Genomic DNA, 21,722 nt, shown 5'->3' with positions numbered 1-21,722 from the left:
ACAAATGTAAGCAAAGAATGGCTGGGAATAGAGAAAGAGAATATGGACAGTGAAGTGGCTTCATGTACGACTTCCCTTGATTATCAACCGATTAAGAGAAAAAGGCAAGAGAATGCTGCATCTGATACTGTTCCTTGAAAACATTCAATCTACACTCAATAATGCGTCACAACGCTAATAGCTTTCTAATTGCCTCTTGGGATGTCATGTCAGAGATAATGTCTAAAGGACACCAGATACCGCCAACAGCAACATTGTTCAGCCTATTTCTGATCTACTACACCTCTGCCAGCTTCCACTGGGTCCACATATGTAAGAACAATTGAGTTCTTGGATCTTTCTTCAACTATTTGTCGAGAAGGTAAGTTGTATGTTGTTTTTTTATTATTATTTTAACGCGACACATTAATGCTCTACAAGAGACAGTTCTCAAGTTAGAACCGTAGGAAAGGCATGGATGTATCCTTGTTGGTTTGCTTTATTTCACTTAGCTTTTTTGTCAGTTTTGGCTAATCGCGAAGATGAGGATGAAAGGTGATGAATTGGGTGAAAGGACAAACACAAACGCACATGGAGATGACACAGCACAAACCGCACAGAGGATTATACTGCCTGTGAGTCCAGACGCCGGAGCCTAGTTCGTCTGCAAGAATGCGGTCCAGGTATACTACGTGGAACGTAGGTTGACATTCATTAGTTCCTTCTTAATAAGTTTGTCAGCAGCCCCGTAGCGACGGTTATGCTACGAGAGCTAAAGCTTAGTGCGCCATTCGAAACTTTTTTTTAAAGACAAAGTCAGACATGCAAAGTCAGAATTTTTAAATATAACCTATATTACTTAGAATGAGCTTTCCTTCGTTTCATCATTTCAAAATTTGTAGGTTGTAAATATGACAAACCATGGTGTAAGAAGAAAATACTGAAAGAAACATAAAATGTTGGTGCTTGGTAGTGCGGGGTGAAGACGCCAAACCACAATCCTGCATCGGGTGCTAAAATATATATCAGTCTGTCTATCAGTAAATCTTGGATCATTATGTAAAATCTTATGCAAATCGTATATCATAGAAAATATCTAAGTATTACAAGACACATCCGATAATACTCTGGACTAAACACACGTTTTACTGAATACATATCCCTCACTTCAAAAGCAAATAAGTAGAAGAAATTAAATGAACATTTTGCTTTTAAACAAACTACACAGTTTGCATTACGATGAAGTGAATGATCAAAAACATACTAATTTCATTTCGGCCAGGGATACGTTAGTGCTGGAGGATATTATAGCATATTAATTTTCATTCGTTTTAGAGCCAATCAGAGAACTTAGGCTAGAAATTGTGAAATACGTAAATATTATTATTTTCGATACTTTCTTCAATTAAACCGTGATTCCTAATTGCAGGATACTGGAGAAGAAAATGAGGTTTATCCAAGTCTGCTACTTCATTGTGACGTTTGCATTAGCAACACTTGGTAAGTATTTTTTGTTAAAATGCACTGTAAGATTGAAACGTAATTTTGCAAAATAACACCGAGATTTTCCACATACTATATTTCTACCTTGAACTATTTGTCAAACTTGTTATCTCCCCACCAATATTTATCACCTGTTTATTGTATCTTTAATATGTTTCTAGGTGGAGCTTTTTATCTTTCCCATTTCCAAACGTGATCATTACAGAATATTTGTTGGGAACATCTAGTGGCGAGGTGCAATTAGGAAGGCCAAAACGAAGATGGATTTAGATTGGTTGATTTGATCATTTTACGTTTCTTATCTTCCACTTTTGACTAATCGCGAAGATGAGACTGAACACTGAATAGATGTTTCTTCTTTTAATTGATTTGCCGCTATAAGTTCACTATATGCACAGATAGGCTAGGAATAGACCTAAAGTTTAAGTTGGATCTGAACCATTCTATCTCTCCACTGGGCATCGAACCTGGAACCCCTTGATTACAATGGAGGACGATACCCATACGTCATCGGGGGTGTAGATAAAATTACAAAAGGACAATCACAAACACGCATGAATACAGGGTGTGCTCATTCGTATGCGCGGTCATCCGTGGATGGATTACGTCATCGTGGAGAAGCTCGGCAAGAAGCAACGAGCAAACAATTTGATTGTGTTTTATAGCATGGGCACGGCACATCAGCGCATAGGCTATTTTTGCCTGTTACGCAATAAGCAGACAAGCGCCTTAAACAACAGCTGAGGACAGGTCCGATTGATTGATTGATTTAGTTTATTTTACTTCGCGTTTTGTGCCTCTTGGCTAATTTGCGAAGATGGGGATGAGTGATGAAATTGATGAATGGACATTCACAACCAACCAAACCCGAGCGGGATTCGAACCCGGGACCCTTGGCGTCGTAGCGCGATGTGCTAACCACTCGGCCACAGTGTCCGGCAGAGACAGGTCCGGAGAAGAAAATAAAAAGATGTCTGCTAAAATCTTTTGAATTTGAATTTAAAATTTTGGGAGCGTGAGCACCTAGGCTATTTTGCTCCCGTCACATTATACGGGGGCCAGCTCCTTACCATTACAAATAACAACTCTAACGTTGCATAACTAAAATCTTAAACTATTCTGCCTTGTTAAAAGCTGATGCTGTAAACGGGCACTCAGCATACACAAGGACAAAAAAACAAAACACACACAAAATTATACTGGCCATGGGGCCAGACGCCAGAGCCTCGTTAGTCTTTAGTCCAGGGTGCACTACGTGGAAGTGAGGTTGACTTTTGGGCGCCTACGTGGAAGGTACCCCTTACACCCCTGCTAAAATCTTCCTATCTTATTGAGAAAATAAACGAAACAACTTCAACTTACGTCTAATAGAATGGGAGTTTTCAACTTTTCCGACAACAAATAAAATCTTCACTCTGCCCTCCTTCCGTTCAAGTGTTTTTCTACGGCATCGGAAATTTGATATATCCAAGGGAACAAGTAAAATAATACTCCCACAAGCGTAATATTAGGTTCTCTACCCACTCTACAACCATCCAGTGCACATACCTCTCTATCTCCAGCTCGCCGCAGGGAAAGGTCGGTGGGAAATGGGCGGCTTAGGGTCTTTCCACTGAAACTGTTCGTCCTGGCCTTAACAACGACAATACTGGTTTCATGACAATAGTTATGTATTTAATCCTATTTATTGGAAGATTCTCCCCGCCAGGTAATCTGCGGGAGCTCCCCGAAGGTCAGCGCTTTGGGAAATACATTTTCTACAAGGATCTAGTCACGTGGGACGAGGCATGCGCCATCTGCGCCACCCAGGGGAGCCACCTGGCAGTCATCAACTCCAAGGCAGAGGAGGCGGCCCTTTCCAACATGCTCAAGCTATTCGGGATTACGCCAGGGAGTTCATATCCTGCCACGATGGTTGGTTTCCATGACAGGCTGAAGGACGACATATTTCAAACAGTACTAGGTAAGTCATACTTTTGCATCTACTTGTAGGTTCGTAAAAGGCAAGGTGGTGATTATTCATATTCTCATCATTAGACTGGAATGCTTAAGTATTACCAAGCAAATTGTCCATCACCATGTTAATTCTCTTTGTTTTTACGCAGTGAGAGATTAGTTAATACAAATCATCATGAAGTTAATCTACGAATGCATTTTAACGTCACCCTATTGAATTCAAGAATTGAAATAAAATGCCAAACAAGCTACTGACAACATCAGCACCAGCATATGTAAAAGAGGAAAATAAATAGCCATGAACAATTTGACGACTTATATTTATGCACCACTACAATGTTAGTATGGCTCTTCATGGATATTAAACAAACATGAACATCAATTAATGTATACTACAACATAGACAACTCACACTACACTGTGCGTATATCAAATATATTTAAAGCTTAGTTCACAAGGTAAGCAAAGACACATTTGATTGATTTGTTTCATTCTACTTTGCATTTCTACCACTTTTGGCACCACGTTTTATCACCGATCACGATAGTTTTCAGGAAAGTGGAAACAGTGTCCGCAGTCCTCATCACGTCTAGGTAATGTTGAACACCTTTGGTTTTTCTTGTCATTTCCGACATAGTGACCTAGGGTGGTGTCGCATATGTTACTGTAACTTTTAAGAGGATCCTTCCCCATTGTTCAAATTTACACTCAAGAGAAAGAAAACATCAGGGTAATTGAATAAGGGATGTTTCCAAAAGCACGCAATATATAAATGCACTACGACATCAGTCCGGAAAATTATGGAACACACTGTGTATTAGAATTTGAATTTGATTTTAAAATTGTGGGAGCGTCAGCACTTAGGATATTTTGCTCCGTCACATTATACGGGGGCCAGCCCCTTATCATTACAAAGAACAACTCTCCCGTTGCATAATTAAAAATCTTAAAATGTTCTGACTTCTGTTAAAAGCTGAGGCTGTAAACGGGCACTCAGCACACATAAGGACAACAGGACAATACAAACAAAATTATACTGGCTATGGGGCCAGTCGCCAGAGCCTCGTTAGTCTTCAGTCCAGGGTGTACTAACGTGGAAGTGAGGTTGACATTTGGGTGTACTACGTGGAAGGTCACCGCTACACACTGTGTATAATGGATAATATATGCACGAAGATAAAAAAGGAAATAAGGTTATAAAGATGGACACTATACTAGTGTAAAATATCTTGCAACGCTGTTAATATCTTCATGCTTGCTCTCTCTAAAGGTGATGACCTGTATGCTATCTACAATTCCTTCGCTGCTGGGCAACCTGATAACTATGGCAACAGGGAGTCGTGTGGTGCCATGGGTCTGAATGGAAAGCTGCACGACATAGGGTGTTCCGAGAAATATTCGTTCATTTGCGAAAGATACAATTACGATTCTTAGTGTATTGTTTGAAATCATTTCCAAAATAAATAAATTTAGCAAATCTGGGCACGGCACTTCAACCTCTGTGTTATTATTTCTTGCCCGCACAGAATGATGAATATGGCGGCATAAAGTGTTTATGGAAATTATGATGTGTTATGGAACTGGAAGATAGAAATGGAGTTGGCAAAAAAAAAAAAAAAGCATGAAATATTACATTTAAACATAAGTAGCAAGCCAAGATTATAGTAAAAGGTATGACCTGAGCACAAATTCAAACCTGCGACGTAAATTATGAATATCTTATATGCACGTTAAACAGGCTTGTTTAATGCATACAAACCTTTAGAAAGTTGCGAGTTTATTCATATTCACATAATGTGCAAGCACCATTAGTCTACATAAAGAAAGATTTTCGATGTTAAACTCGATGAAATAAACAATTTTCGTGTCGTACCACTTGTGCCAGTTGGATGGATATTAATTGAACTAAATAATTAATAATGATGAACTAAATCTATTCCTTTACAGTCAAGTCAATTCTCCACGTAGTTTAACGGACGAGAAAGATGAACAAAATATAATTTGGGTGTGTGAGTGCCAATTCGAAACTTAAAGTACTTTTCCTTCTCCTCCCATGTCGTGGTTTCTCGGACACCTTCCTAAGGTGTCTGTCTAGAGGAAAAACTACTTCCTCTCCCTGGGCCAGAATCCAAAATGCGCTGCCTGAAGGGCTGCGAGTTCACACCAAGGCTTCCTTGTTACGTCATTGCATAACCGATTCTATTGCCCTCTGGTGGCAAAATGAAGAATGATTCCATCCATCTGGCACACAAATAAATAAAATGACGGCTCCGCGCGCAGTACGGTCCATACTTAGTTAAATCATTAATCTACAACGTAAATATTATACAAGGTTTGTCTATTAATATCCAGGACTGACGTCACAGCACGAAACCGATCACTCACCCGAGAGGGGCGCTGCTGGTATCCGGTAGGTAGTACATCTGCACATGCACCCCGAAGCGCACGCCAGTTGGAGACAAGAGCTTGGCTGGGAAAGACGCGTCGAAACGTATCTGGTGAAGTGTTGTTGTCCAAGTGGTAAAGTGGTGTTGTGGAAGTGCAGAAATGGAGCAAAGGGTGAACATCAAATTCTGCCTCAAACTGGGCAAAAGTGCGACAAAAACACATGCAATTATTTATTTATTTCCCTTCAACAGAGACAAATCTCCAATTACAGAAAGGTAATATAAAATATTACATTTTCATTTACAAGTTGTATGTACACACGTACACATTCTCCCTCCTTCCTCCTTTACACACACACACACATATTCACAAACATAGACAGATAATACATAATATATATATATATATATATATATATATATATATAGACATCTTGGTGACAGATCAGGTTTACTGCTTAACTGTGACAACAGAAATTATCATATATTTACACATTTCATCTGAATTACACAAAACAAGTATCACAAACACTGGTACAATATATCATTACAACAAACTTCAATATGACAAATCCAATTCTCATAATAAATGCATTATTAAGAGAGATACCCCTTTAACATATTCATAAATTTGGTCCGTGTCATGCCGAAATCCAAGTCCACCAAATGATTTGAGATCTTGTTATATTGAAGTATCATTTTTTGTATTGGCGAACCTTTATACATTTCTGTTCTTGGGATTTTGTATGAGAGTAAACGTCTATTACGTAAATGACCCTGTCTTACATTAAACCATATTCTCTCTAGTATAGAACTACTATCAATATGTCCATTTATTATTTTATACAGAAACATTTGTTGAGAAATTTCACGTCTATTTGACAGGCTTACAAAATCAAATTCATTTAATAAATCATTGTATGGTATTTTAAGAATTATTGGCGATATTCGATACTTCTTATAATATAAAAATCTGAGAAATTTCTTCTGTATACGTTCAATCATATTTTTCTGGGACTCACAGTTTGGCGCCCATACGGAACAAGCATATTCTAATTTGCTTCTAACTAAACATTTGTAGAGCATACACAAAGAGCATATATCATTTAAACTTTTAGCATTTCTTATTAGAAATCCAAGATTCCTGTAGGCATTCTGGGTAATGCAAGAAATATGCTCAGTAAAAGTCATATTATGGATAATAATTACTCCTAGGTCTTTAATTGAATACACTCTTTTTACAAATTCGCCGTTAATAACATACTTATCATTTCGCACATTATTTCGTGCTCTAGTAAATATCATGTATGAACATTTCTTAATATTAAACTTGATATCATTCTCTACACTCCACCTATGAACCATGTTTATATCAGTCTGTAATTTCCTAGTATCCGTAATATCCCTAATTTCTCTATATATTTTAACATCATCTGCGTACACTAAACACTTTGAAAATTTGATTGTACCTGGTAAATCATTAATATAAATTGCAAAGAATAGAGGACCCAGATTTGAACCTTGTGGAACCCCAGATTTAACATCATAAACAAAAGACTTCGCTTGTTTATAAGTTACATATTGTTTTCGATTAATAATGTAAGATTTGAAAAGATTTACATATTGTGTTGAGAACCCAAAACTTGCAAGTTTTCTTAAAAGAATATTATGATTAATTCTGTCAAAAGCTTTTGCGAAATCTATATATATTGCATGTACACTAAGTCTCTCGTGGAACGCATCATGTATATCTTGGACAAAATTTATCAGATTTGTTTGTGTTGATCTACTTGGAAAGAAACCATGTTGATTGTCACTTAAGAAACATTTTACATGATTAAATATGCGATTGTATAGGATAGACTCGAATACTTTCGCCGGTGCACAGAGAATCGATATGGGCCTGTAATTTTCTATTTTTGAACTTTCACCAGATTTTAAGATGGGGCATACACGCGTTTCCTTCCAGATATCAGGGAACATTTGTGTTTTCATTATTAAGTTGTAAATTCTAAGTAGAGGATACATCAATACCCCAGAGCATCCTTTCAAAATGTAAGGTGGTATTTCATCTGGGCCGCTAGATCGTTTGCCTTTTAACTGTTTTGTAGCACTTTCATATTCTTTCTGACTAACTGGCGAAATTGCTAATGTGTATGATATAATGGACTCAGTGCGTTCGTCTATTATACATGGTTCAGATGTTTCAGCATATACGGACCTAAAATATTTAGCAAAACCATCAGAAATATCTTTTGCAGATTTGAGAGAATTTTCTTCAAAATTCATTGTGCTGTTACAAGCACCATTATTACTTTTCTTATTTCTAATAAAACTCCAAAACTCTTTAGTATTTGATTTCAAATTGCTTTCCAATTCCTTTATGTAGTTGTAATAGGCACTACTTATCATTGTTTTTACCTGCTTTCTAGTTTGCCGAAACAATGACTTATATCCTATTCTAAATTTTATATTTTTTCTGTAATACTCTTTTAACTTTATCAATTTAATGATATCATTATTAAACCAACATGGGTATTTATTTGTTGTCTTTCGTCTTCTTTTTGGGACTGTGGCAAGAAATACTTCATGAACTCTATTACAAAAAAAATTAACCGCCTGATTTACATCAGTCATATTATCTAATGCAGACCAATCTACCACTCCAAGCAAATGATACATCTGCATGAAATTGGCTTTTTTAAAATTGTAAGAATAATAAGCTTCATTTGTTATTACATCAGTAGATTCCCTTATAGTTAGGTGTACAGTCAATGCAGGATGATGGTTATCTTCTTTTACAAGTGGCATTTCTTCCCTACATATGTTCACATTCTTTGGAATGTTAGTAAGAATAAGATCCAAAGTTCTATCGAGGCAATTTTTAATATTGTTTACAGAATGAAGGTTATAAAAATTCAAAAAATTTAACAAAGCTCTACAAGAGGGTCCACCATTCTGTAACTCATAACCTGAACTGGTAATCATGGGTAAATTGAAATCTCCAATTATAAATATATTCGAGCCATGAAATTCCACGAAAGAATCAAACATATTATAAAATGTCAAATATTTTTCTATACCGCATGCAGGCGTAAAATACGCTGTGGTAATGTAATAAATCTTATTACGTGTACTTATTTTAACAACCAATGTATCTACCTCACAATTCAAATTTATTACTTCCGATTTCAGTGATTCCTTTATTGCTATCATAACTCCCCCTCCCCTCTTATTTCCAGGTCTATCGCGACGGTACACTTTGTAATTGCCATTAAATAATTCATTACTATTTACACTCTCATGCAGCCAGGTTTCAGTAACAATTATAATATCAAAATTATTACTCAAAACATTAATATAAAATTCCATAATCTTAGTATTTAGACCACGGGCATTTTGATAATAAATACATATTTCATTTATACGACCCTCGAAAGTTACATTAATTGGGTGACGTCTTCAAGTGATTTTAATAATATGATGTTAAGCCCCGCGACAGGTTAACTTTGCAGCAGGTTTTACGTATCAATCCACTCTAGAGAGGCACTCAGCATCCCCGTGCCAGTCTCACCTTAACCGCTGAGCTGTTCATATCACAGACAGTGAGAAAATCCGCAGTATTGCAGCGGAACTATTTTCTGCGCGCACGCTTGGGTCTATATATGCGAAATGTTGCTGCAAGGTTAACCTGTCACGGGGCTTAGTATCATCCCTTTTTTTCCTTAACTTAATTAATCCCGCATGGTCTACCCATAAATAAGCATAGTTTTTCTCGTATTTCATCTTCCTAGCCTGACTAAGAATGCGCTTTCGGTAAGGTGTGAGACTTTGGTTAATATAAATGATTTCATTTTTGGTATAACCGAGATGTACAGCATTTAAGTTCCTTTTCACTTTCCTCTTCTGTATAAAGGCATCCTTGTCCACTCGCCTGACAAATTTCACAATGATTCCACTTGAAGATTGATTAGAGGGTTTGCGCAACCTGTGACAACAGTCTATCATCTCATCCTTGATTTCTATGTCCAATGCTCGCCCAATAGTTTTTACTACATCCGTCGTATTTTCATTCGGCTCTTCAGGAACACCGTATATTTCTAACGTATTGCGGCGACCATACTGATCTAATTCATCTAGTTGCTCCTGATTATCCTTCAGTTGTTTTTTTAGAGTTACATTTTCTCCTTTCAACTGCTCAATTTGTACCATACAAGTATTTATTGACTCTGCCTGCTTTTTGATCAATGATGCATTTTCATCCAGCTTTTGATGAGCTAACTCAAGTGATTTACTTAGTTCGCGTTCACAGTTTATATTTGCTTTCTTCAAATTTTCCATTTCATGCTTTACAACTTGAAGTAGTTTATACATATCAACAATAGTTGGCACTTCCGTTTCACTTACACTTTCGTCCTGTAAACTACTACGTCTAATCTTCGCACATTCTTTGCATCTCCAAATTTGTCCCGCACTCCGCATATATTCTGCATCTTCCTCTTTCAAACGTGCACATTTCAAATGACATAGCTTCAAACAATCTGAACACTGTAGTTTTGAGGAAATGTCCTTCCGAGCCACAGGTTCGTGACATTCGATGCAACTACTCATCTTATTAGATATATCGAACAATTCTATAATGACAGTTCAACTGTACTCCGCGGTTTTTTTAACACTGAGGTGGCAACACTGTTTGTTTACATACGGGAAGTAGAAATGACAGTGACAGTATTTAACGTATTTATCGTTTCATTTACCAGATATTGAACTATTTGTTACACAAAAGTAATCTTTAGTACTTACTGCACATTCCTGCAATATCGTTTTCACCACCTCGCATCAGAAATACATAAAATAAGACAAAAAACACGGAGCACATTCACACTGTTGTCCTACAGATCCATGTGACGTGATATCCAGATATCCAATGCTACCAATACGACCCTGAAACCAAGAGACAGAGTGAGGAATGGCGTTCTCCCAGCTCCTCTAAACAGAAAAAGTTTCGATTTCAAAAATCAAAGGTCAAAGTCATGTTAATCGCTTTCTTCGATAGTGAAGGACTGATTCAACATGAATTTGTTCCACCTGGCACGACTGTTACAGGACAGTATTACGCAGAAGTTCTTGCCCGACTCCGACAAAGAATTCGCAGAGTACGTCCCCGTTTTCGACAGAATGGGAGTTTGTGTCTGTTGCACGACAACGCCCGCCCCCACATTGCGTTGCCAGTGAAGCGGTTTTTGGCCAAGCATGAAGTCGTAGAACTGCATCATCCGCGATACTCTCCTTACTTGGCCCCCGCAGACTTCTTTTTGTTCCCAAAACTCAAAACTGTGCTGAAAGGAACACGGTTTGTGGATGTTGAAGACATCAAGAAGTACGTGACGTCGACATTGAAGAGGCTTCCAAAAGAGGACTTTAAAAGTTGTTTCCGCAACTTATACAGCCGAGCACAGAAGTGTATTACGGCAGGTGGGGATTACTTCGAAACATATTAAAAGGGTATGTTTTTCACATCATCTGTTCTGGTGTTATTAGAGCAGTCCTGGAAATTAATAGCCACACCTTGTAATTAACAAAGATAACACTCTTGTCATATCATGACTTGTGCATCTTTAAATGTACATACATTATGAACAGATTCTTCTTTGTGGCTGATCAGTGGTAATTCATTCATTTCTAGTTTTGGACTTTTAACCACTGTGTTATACCAACGTTTCGGAGCCAGATTCTGCCTCCGTCTTCAGGGTAGTGTGTAATCTACTAAATCATATTTCAATCCCTGAACACATGATATGTTTGGGGACCATGAAAAACTAAATATGCTGACCAAGGCAGTAATTTATTTTATTAAAAAACATAAACTAACGTAACGTTTCAACCTTCTAGCAAGGTCTTCTTCAGACTCTGTATCAAGTACAAAAGTAACCAGATACAACAAGAAGGGTAATATATATACACAAACATTACTCCCTCCAGACTATTTAGAAAGTTGTTTGGAACTTTCTAGCAGATGACTTTCACTTTCCAACTTTACTTTCACCTAAAAGGATAAACACTTCCATATAGAATGTGGTTGGACTTTTTAATCTCACGCTCTTTTCCCTTCATTTTTCTTCCTTCTCCTCTCCTCTTTTTCTCTTGTCCTTTCCACTCTTTCCAACATCTTCTTCCATTCTTTGTTTAACTTCAGTCCCAAAGAATGGAAGAAGATGTTGGAAAGAGTGGAAAGGACAAGAGAAAAAGAGGAGAGGAGAAGGAAGAAAAATGAAGGGAAAAGAGCGTGAGATTAAAAAGTCCAACCACATTCTATATGGAAGTGTTTATCCTTTTAGGTGAAAGTAAAGTTGGAAAGTGAAAGTCATCTGCTAGAAAGTTCCAAACAACTTTCTAAATAGTCTGGAGGGAGTAATGTTTGTGTATATATATTACCCTTCTTGTTGTATCTGGTTACTTTTGTACTTGATACAGAGTCTGAAGAAGACCTTGCTAGAAGGTTGAAACGTTACGTTAGTTTATGTTTTTTAATAAAATAAATTACTGCCTTGGTCAGCATATTTAGTTTTTCATAATCATGGAAACAAGGCTTAATGGAGTTATAATTGGGGACCATGTCTATATGGAGAGTGAGAATAAATCGTTGCCTTGGAGGATTATTCTCCGTGGCCAAAGCTTTACCTCGTCTGCCGGCCACAAAGACCTCTTGTACAGTCACGGACACTTCTGGATTCAAATGATTTCATTGAACGTCAATGAGGTTGTTACAACCCAGAAGTGTCCGTGACTGCACATGAAGTTGCCAGGAATAATTTTCAGTGGACCAGGCTCCACTTCGTCCGATGGCCACGTCAAGACCTATATTTTCTATGTAGGCTGCCAGGGAGGATTATATGGCGGTGGCCGAGGCCCCACCTTGTCAAAGGATTGATACTGCTGGAAATCAACCCCAGAAATCAACATTCAGTGCCGATTATTATGTCCGCCTGCCGAAGAGTCAAATTTTCCTCCTCCTATCACATAGCAAGTCAGCGAGTAAGAACTGTGGACCTGGATTTTGAAGCTCCAAGCATCGAAAGCCCGTGGGTATCTATCAGTCCTTGCAAGCTTCCAAATACTCCAGCTAGCTTATCAACACCGAAATCCAATTCCGGTTATGCACCGTCTGCAGATACATGAGTCACGCAATCAGTGTTGATAACTTCTAGATTCTTCATTGATTTATTTTACTTTGCTCTTCTGCCACTTTTGGCTAATTGCAAAGAGGATGTACGTTATAGGATGAGATGGATCAAGGAGCATCACAAACATATGTGGTCGACACAAGTTCCACAGAGGATTACACAGGCTGTGAGTCCAGACACCAGGACCTTGCTAGCCTGCTTAATGCAGTCCACAATGTACTACGTGGAAGGGAGATTTACATGTTGGAGGGTTATCCATTACACCTCTTGAGTCAAGACATCATTTCTCCTATTAAGAAATGTTTGTCATTTCGCCAGGGCAGCCAGGTTCAAATTCCAGCCTGAGCATGGGTGTCCTTTGCGAGTGTCCCTTCATCAATTTCACCAATCATAATCATCGTCGCCAGTGGAAGAAAAATGACGCTAAATAAAAAGAAATACAAATACAATTAATAAATTGGAAAAGCAGATTAAAGTTAGATTTCTTCCATGATAGAAAACTAACAGCTGTAACGGAATATGAACCAAGTTACAACAAATGGAATATGCCCTTGGACAACTGGAGATCTCTGGCAATGGCCGTCGTGGACGTTCTGGAGTTCCCAGATACCCTTGTACCAGCTGCACGAACTGTTGTTTGAATTTGAATTTAAAAATTTTGGGTGCGTCAGCACTAAGGCTATTTTGCACCCGTCACATTATACGGGGTCCAGCCCCTTATCGTTAAACATAACTCTAACGTTGCGTAACTAAAATCATAAAATATTAAAATGTTCTGACTTTCGTTAAAAGCTGAGGCTGTAAAGGAGCACTCAGCACAAATAAGGACAAACACAGGACAACACAAACAAAATTATACTGGCTATGGGGCCAGTCGCCAGAGCCTCGTTAGTCTATAGTCCAGGGTGTACTACGTGGAAGTGAGGTTGACTATTGGGTGCACTACATGGAAGGAGCACCCCTTACACCCCGCACGAACTGTTGTGTCCTTGTCAGTGAAACTCAACACAAAGAGGTTCCTCCGAAAAGTATCTATGACTATAACAAAACAAATTGGGAATGTTGCCTAGAAGATATATCTCTCCACTATCTTTCAAAATCTAGCATCTCCAAAAAAAAAAAAAAAAAAAAAAAAAAAAGTCTGACGAACTAAATGCAAATATCCTCTGCTGGGGCTACAAGTCCATCAAACAGAATCAAATTCAAGTCAACCAGACCAACTAGGTTAACAATAACATACTCATCTAAATACACCGTCGGCTACGCTTTTACAAAACATTCAGACGAGTGAGAAACCACCAACATAAAATGTTACCACCAGTACCGACAACAGATAACTCATTTGACCTGAAGAAAGTATTAGAATTCTTTAAAGCAATGAATTTACAAAAGTTCTTGCAATACCTTAGTAAAGGCATAGATCGGTTCAAAGCAACAACTAATACTGCAACTGAAATTACAGTAGTCGTTCAAACACTGATAGAAATGATGGATGATGGTTGCTTCTAGAGAAACCAGAATACATCATACACTTAACATCCTAGCTTGGAATGTGGATGGATTAAAAAATCAAAAGGACATGCTAAACCGATATCTCACATATCATAGGATTGATGTAGGGATACGAAGGTGGGATCCTCTGCCTCCACTCTCCACTCGCTCTTTATTCACCCTCTCACTCAGTATCTCGTTTGCTTAGATCTTCTTTCCTCAAAAACTGAGTGCAGTTTTGACGTTCGTGTCCTGGTAAGAAATGATATTACTTAAGGATGGGTTAGAAGGATTCCACTGTTGTCTCCTCTTGAAATATGATTGAGAATAGAATAAGATGAGTATAAGTGAAACTTGAGTCTCGGTACCTTTATGAAAACCAAGACGTATTAAATTTCGTTGCTGGTTCTTTATAAGTTTGTTGAGTATATATAATATATAATATAATAAGAGAAAGAATATATATAAAATACAATTAGATGATCACCGAGCATAAGAAAAAGATATATTTGATTTCATTTTAAAATAGTGGGAGCGTCAGCACTACGGCTATTTTGCTCCCGTCACATTATACGGGGGCCAGCCCATTATAATTACAAATAACAACTGTAACGTTGCATAACTAAAAATGTTAAAATCTTCTGACTTCTGTTAAAAGCTGAGGCTGTAAAGGGGCACTCAGCACACATATGGACAACAGGACAATACAAACAAAATTATACTGGCCATGGGGCCAGTCGCCAGAGCCTCGTTAGTTTTCAGTCCAGGGTGTTGACATTTGGGTGTACTACGTGGAAGTCACCCCTTACACCCCAAGAAAAAGATATATTATATATTTATGTAGGAATATAATAATAGGTTATATGGGGTACTGGGATGGTGAACTATCGAGTATAATTGAGTGTTGCGTATTTGGTATCTTCTTCTTTCTTCAACTTGGAGGTGACGGTGTCTGACAGCTTGGATTCATTCCATTCCAGTCGGCCTCTTTCTGAGTGTAGTTATGTAGTATCTTCTTCTATTTATGGAAGTAGGTCCAATCTCATAGAACTTGATATGACCATCAGGATCCTCCTCTTCTGTGTTCTTGTAGATCTTCTTAGATCAGCTCTGTAATTGATTTCCCAGGATTTGTTTTGCCATTTCCGGGTACCCGTCTTGAGGTTCTGTATTCAAGCTCTTCATTGCGTGAAATTATATCAGCCAAGTTATTTACCATGCAAAATATTGTTCGATGAATCATTGTTAGATGCAATGCATCCTGACGGAAATTAACACTCAATTTCCTGATCCAGGTATCCTGAAATTTAGTGCAATGAATCAAGGCACGTTCAGGTGTATCTAATGTGTTGCAAGTTGGACACTGGTCGTCCGTGCCAAGGCCGAATTTCTCTAAATAAGTTCTGTAAGGACTGTGTCCCGTAATGTAGTGTGTTAGTCCGTTTGTGGTTTTTTATAAGATTTGGATGATCGGACTTTGGCCTCTGGTATGTATTCCTTGGTGTGTTGAGATCCCTGATGTTCTCTCCACTCTGGAGACCAGGCACTTTGGAGGTGTTGATCAATATGTTGCAAGGAATACATGTTGATTTCTAGAAGTTGCTCTGCCGATATTCCCCTTTCTTTCACCAATACCTGGCTGCAATTCTTTGGATTTCCATATCAAGGGGTAAAACTCCAGCTATGACTATGACTGCTAAGATGGCTATTGTTCTGAAAGCTCCCAAGATACGCAAAAGTACATTTCGTTGAGCTGCCCGAAATCGTTGTCTTATTTGCTTGTTGATAGTGAGCATTACCCATGCCGACGCGGCATAACTTACAGTAGGTACGAATACTGATTTGTAATAATTCATCCCCCATCTTCTATGCGGAATTTCCCTTACTCAAATATGGTATGCATAACAGTCTTTGCCTTGGACAGAGCCTTAGTTATGTGAGATCTTAGACGTAGCTGTGCTTTCATTGTAACGCCCAGGTACTTAATTTCCTTTACAAACCTTATTGAGTGTTGAAAAAGCCCGACAATTGGATGTATTTGATTTGATGTTAAAATTTTGGGTGCGTCAGCACTTAGGCTATTTTGCACCCGTCACATTATACGGGGTCCAGCCCCTTATATTTACAAAGAACAACTCTAACGTTACAAAAGTAAAATCTTAAAAGCTTAAAATGTTCTGACTTCCATTAAAAACTGAGGCTGTAAAGGGCCCTCAGCACACACAAGGACAAAAACAGGACAACAAACACAAAATTATACTGGCCAGAGTGCCAGAGCCTCGTTCGTCTGCAAAACGCAGTCCAGGGTGTACTAACGTGGAAGTGAGGTTGACAGTTGGGTGTACTACGTGGAAAATCACCCCTTACATCCCAATTGGATGTATTTGTAATTTCCCTTTGAGTAGGATCTGATACGTCTTTTCCTTCGCTATTTCAAGCTTAGATTCCAATGTCCAGTCGCACTGTGGGATAAAATTCGAAAAAGGTGGTAATCATCAAATAACTCGAGACAGAATTGAAAAATCGTGACAATAATCGTTACTCGGGGGTTTTTGGGGTCGCTGATTACGAATCTGACAATATTTTTACCAAAAACAAAATGGCGGATCCAATATGGCGGCCAAAAATTCACAAATATTGATAAATATTAACGAAAATCGTTACCCGGAGGTTTTCGGGACCGCTGATTACGAATCTGACAATATTTTTGCGAAAAACAAAATGGCGGATCTAATGTGGCGGCCGAAAGCACATAAATATTAACGAAAATCGTTACCCGGGAGTTTTCGGGACCACTGATTACGAATCTGACAATATTTTCCCCAAAAACAAAATGGCGGATCCAATATGGCGGTCGAAAATACATAAATATTGATAAATATTAATGAAAATCGTTACTCGTGGGTTTTAAAAGTATAAATTTAAAAATAAATTTTTAAACCAATTTTTATTGCAGTATACAGTTTCTACCGTGAAAATTTATTTAAGCGAAAGGTTTTATTACATATATATATAATTTTAAAATGACAAAGGAATGTTTTTTATTTCTATTACTAAATGATTTAAAGTAAAGAAATTATTAATACATTTAATCCCTTTCAATTTCGTAATTGCTGCACCTCCAACATCTGATGACTCTACTTCACTTTCGGTGTCGGTATCATTAATTATCATTTGACGTGCTTCTAGTGACAGTGATCTTTTATTTTTTGGGAGGATTTTCCGAACACTTGAAACAAATGGATCGGAGCTAAGTAATAATCGATGAAATAAATCGCTCATTGTCGCTTCTCGGCTATGTTTTCTGGAGAAATCTTGTCTATATTTTTTTATTAGCTTGTTACTCGCTTCTTGCGCTTCCTCAGATAATTATAATCAAAATTAATATTTATCAATATTTGTGAATTTTTGGCCGCCATATTGGATCCGCCATTTTGTTTTTCGGAAAAATATTGTCAGATTCGAAATCAGCGGTCGCGAAAACCCCCGGGTAACAATTTCCGTTAATATTTATCAACATTTGTGAATTTTTGGCCGCCATATTGGATCCGCCATTTTGTTTTTGGGGAAAATATTGTCAGATTCGTAATCAGCGACCTCAAAAACCCCCCGAGTATCCATTTTAAACAACATTCATTAATATCTAACCGATTTTCCACCCACGTACGTTCTATTTATATTTTGTTTATGACTGCACATTGTTTAAACAATTAGTCTTAATACTAGGGTAGCAGGTTGTAGCAGCCAATTCTTTGAAATATCGAAAGTTAAGGGTTCAACAAACATTTTCCAGTGAGAATCATCGATCGAGTGAAGTCGAGTGGTTAACTTTTTGCTCAATGTTTATAAAAATGTTTTCAATAAAATGAAAAAAACATGAGTGTCTTTAATTATTAATAACTAATTTACAGTTAATTATGAATAAACTTGGATTTAATTATCGTATTACACATACCTTGCAGAAAAGAATCCGAAACAATTTATAATAATATCATATATTATGCCGATAATAGCGCACTATTTCTCCGGCAATTTATATACACGCTGTATTTTTGTTAGACGCGTCCGCTTGCACGTTGAACTTTGAAATGACTTGACTCACTGCTGAGTGGCATCAAACACTTGAAAACCGGTTTTCCTTGTGTTTTGGGGTTCCAACTAACGGTCGGTACACAAGGCAACGTTAAACTGGGACTTTCGATTTTTCCCCAATGGCCAGCTTTTTTCGATTCTATCCCACTGTGAGTCGGTGAGAATATATTGATTTTTTTTTTATTTTAAAATTTTTGGGTGCGTCAGCACTAAGGCTATTTTGCACCCGTCACACTATACGGGGTCCAACCCCTTACCGTTACACGTAACAACTCTAACGTTGCTTAATTAAAATCATAAAAGATTAAAATGTTCTGACTGTTGTTAAAAGCCGAGGCTGCAAAGAACACTCAGCACAAATAAGGACAAAACACAAAACAACACAAACAAAATAATACTGGCCATGGGGCCAGTCGCCAGAGCCTCGTAGGTGAGAATATTAATTGCACCGTTAGCCTTGGATTCGGGCTTCCTACGGCTGTAGGCAGCGATCAGCATTAGAAGGTCGTCAGCCTAAGCTATGTCATATAATATTTGTGTACTTTCCTTCAAGTTAATGAAGAGAGATTCCAGCACAAATATCAGAAACTCACATCAGTAGTGGTATTTGTGATATTACTGGGGCGAGAAAGTACGAGGTATTGCCTGTACTAAAATTAGGCTGATTGCTTAAGTATACTACTCTATCTAATTTAAAATTTTTGTACAAAAAAAGTTTTTGAGAAAGTACGACCCCCGCTCTTAGATTGATTTGGCTACACTTACAAAAGCTGTATCTGTCTGATTGTTATTCATAAGCTTGTTAAAAATATGTCCCTCTTGATACTGTTTTGGCTTCAGTTAAAACTAATCCAATAAGCTCATAAGAGCTTTTTGATTACACAGTAGTACACTGTAAAGTATAATTTTATTAGCTACACACACACACACACATACACACAAGTTTACTTCTGGTCTATTTCTGGTCTACTTTTATTGCATCATGTTGTGTTTTCTGATTGGTTGGTTATGAAATAATGTGCTGATGTGGTGTTTTCTGATTGGTTTACCTAAGTAAGCAAGATTTCTATTGATTTTATAAATCTATATAAGTCAGAGCACAGTGCTAATTTCTCACCTCTGCTGGATCGGCAGAGGTGCCCACATTGCGGGGGATTGAACCTGAACGGGCTTTGCCAAATTATATGCTTCTAGTCTCCTATAATTTGGCGAAAAAATCCAAGTAAGGTCATAGAGTTTTTTATAGGAAATAGGTTGAATTTACATATCAGTTAGTATTGTGAGAGTGGTTGAAGAGTATGGACATGTTGTTGCAGTACTCTGTTTGGTTTAATATATATTTTTATTTGTTGAGTCTTTTAGTTTGGTAGACACAGCGTGTGGGCATTTTTATTTGTTGAGTCTTTTAGTTTGGTAGATACAGCGTGTGGGTATTCTTATTTGTTGAGTCTTTTAATTTGGTAGATACAGAGTGTGGGTATTTTTATTTGTTGAGTCTTTTAGTTTGGTACAGTGGCGTACGCAAGGGGGGGGTTACGGGGTTTAAACCCCCCCCTTGAGCTTGTGAAATATTATGAAAAATGCTGTGGAAAAAATTTTAAATGGCCAATTTACCACAGTCAAAGATCTGGGACAATACTATTACTACATCTACTACTACTACTACTACTACCACTAATAATAATAATAATTTGAATTATTATTTCCATGTAGCATGGAGAAAAGCACAGCATTCGAAGCACACGCGTCTTTCAGAGTGATGCCTTGAAAATAAGCACAAGTTCTTGAAAGTGAAATATGAGGGTAACTATGATTTAAAAGAGAAATAAGATGTTTTGTATTTCAGTTGCAACAATATTCAATAATCTGGCGTACGCAGTTTTTTTTTGGGGGGGGGAGGGGCCGGAATAGTAAATGTGGATAACACATGGCTTCGTTTTGGAGGGCAGGATGCATAATAAAATATTTCGTATTTTTGGAGCTTTTCAGTCTATTAACATTGTATTCAAAGACAAAAATGGTAATCGGGACTCACTTTAAAAGAGGTTTCGTATTTACACATTTTGATTTTTTAAAGTTCTTAACGGATTTTTATTTGAAAATTCTGATTTTCTCAAAATTTTGGTAGGGACTGTAGCATCATCGGTAGAGGCATGCATATTTCGTTTTTGACAAAAAGAAAACGAAATTTGAAATAACACATTGCAATGTTAAATTTTAAGGTTTCTGAAAGGTGCGAGGTGCATTTTTCTACCCTGTCTTGTCACGAAATGATGCGAAATGAACTGCAAAATGCGAAATAGACTCTTAAACACGAAATTTACCGTTTATATACCGACGCGACACTTTCTGAAGTCTGAAGTATCCTGTGTGTTATGCAATTCACGGAAAATTGATTAATTTTGCTGTAAATATTTGAAAAGCAAAAATGGACTCCTCTATACAGGAATAAACTTAATATTCTGGTAATGATTTAATGTGCAATTAGAAGGGATATGTTTATTTTGTGTCATAGTGCAGTTTTTAAATCATTCACATTTTTAAAAACAAAATGTAATTTTATATACCGCTTTTTCACCGCTATAACAGCGAAATTTCATTTTATTTACAGCTTTTGAACCCGAAATTGACTCTGTTTTTATACTGAAATTTTGCTTTTTTATTTACCAAAAGTATGTGCCTCTAACCATCGGCCATGCCTCTACGTACGCCAGTGTTCAACGAACATGCATTTTTTTTGTGTGAACAATGAGAATTAACTAAAGAAAGTTCTTGGTTCGTTGTTAGAGGCTAATGTATAGACAAAGGCTAGGCGGACAAGAATACAGTCACCAGTCTGCCTTCCCATTGTATTATTTACCGCAGCACGTTTGAATGTCTCTATTTAAAATGTCTCACCTTGTTGACTAGACAATTATTCAAACGACAATAAGCTTAACTATTGGAAAATGTTCTGTTGGTAAGAACAGTGAGACAATCCAGATGTGAATTATCGGGGACATTTATGCGGGGAAGAAGCCGGAAAAATTCCAACCAATTTCGGGAATCGAATCTGGATCTCCCGCGTGATTGTCAGATGCTCTACCGACCAGACCACCGCAGCTTCTTGGATGAGTTCCATACTTTAATT

At 37.5% G+C, this 21,722-nt stretch overlaps 2 protein-coding genes across 2 annotated transcripts; both read left to right on the top strand.

Annotated features, from left to right (window-relative positions):
• The first annotated feature begins 278 nt into the window (after positions 1 to 278).
• LOC145996253 (hemolymph lipopolysaccharide-binding protein-like) lies at positions 279 to 4,872 on the top strand. The gene is made up of 4 exons (XM_083132677.1): positions 279 to 361; positions 1,409 to 1,479; positions 3,191 to 3,445; positions 4,709 to 4,872. The coding sequence occupies exons 2-4, from the start codon at positions 1,425 to 1,427 to the stop codon at positions 4,870 to 4,872; spliced, it is 474 nt and encodes a 157-aa protein (XP_082988803.1). The 5' UTR covers positions 279 to 361; positions 1,409 to 1,424.
• Positions 4,873 to 10,858: 5,986 nt separating this feature from the next.
• LOC145996252 (histone-lysine N-methyltransferase SETMAR-like) lies at positions 10,859 to 13,004 on the top strand. Its single transcript, XM_083132676.1, has 2 exons — positions 10,859 to 11,300; positions 12,850 to 13,004. The coding sequence occupies exons 1-2, from the start codon at positions 10,859 to 10,861 to the stop codon at positions 13,002 to 13,004; spliced, it is 597 nt and encodes a 198-aa protein (XP_082988802.1).
• The last annotated feature ends 8,718 nt before the right edge of the window (positions 13,005 to 21,722 follow it).

The sequence above is a fragment of the Lepisma saccharinum genome, chromosome 12 (genome assembly GCF_977018435.1).
Source record: "Lepisma saccharinum chromosome 12, izLepSacc3.1, whole genome shotgun sequence".
In the NCBI taxonomy this organism is placed as follows: domain Eukaryota; kingdom Metazoa; phylum Arthropoda; class Insecta; order Zygentoma; family Lepismatidae; genus Lepisma; species Lepisma saccharinum.
Note: the sequence above shows the minus strand (reverse complement) of the source record. Positions and strands in the feature narration are given on the sequence as shown.

Excerpts from the sequence above, each read along its gene's own strand:
- LOC145996252 (XM_083132676.1), top strand. The coding sequence starts at position 10,859 with ATGTTAATCGCTTTCTTCGATAGTGAAGGACTGATTCAACATGAATTT. Across the intron at positions 11,301-12,849 it reads ACAGAAGTGTATTACGGCAG|CAAGTCAGCGAGTAAGAACT; the intron begins GTGGGGATTACT and ends CCTATCACATAG.
- LOC145996253 (XM_083132677.1), top strand. The coding sequence starts at position 1,425 with ATGAGGTTTATCCAAGTCTGCTACTTCATTGTGACGTTTGCATTAGCA. Across the intron at positions 1,480-3,190 it reads GTTTGCATTAGCAACACTTG|GTAATCTGCGGGAGCTCCCC; the intron begins GTAAGTATTTTT and ends TCTCCCCGCCAG. Across the intron at positions 3,446-4,708 it reads CATATTTCAAACAGTACTAG|GTGATGACCTGTATGCTATC; the intron begins GTAAGTCATACT and ends CTCTCTCTAAAG.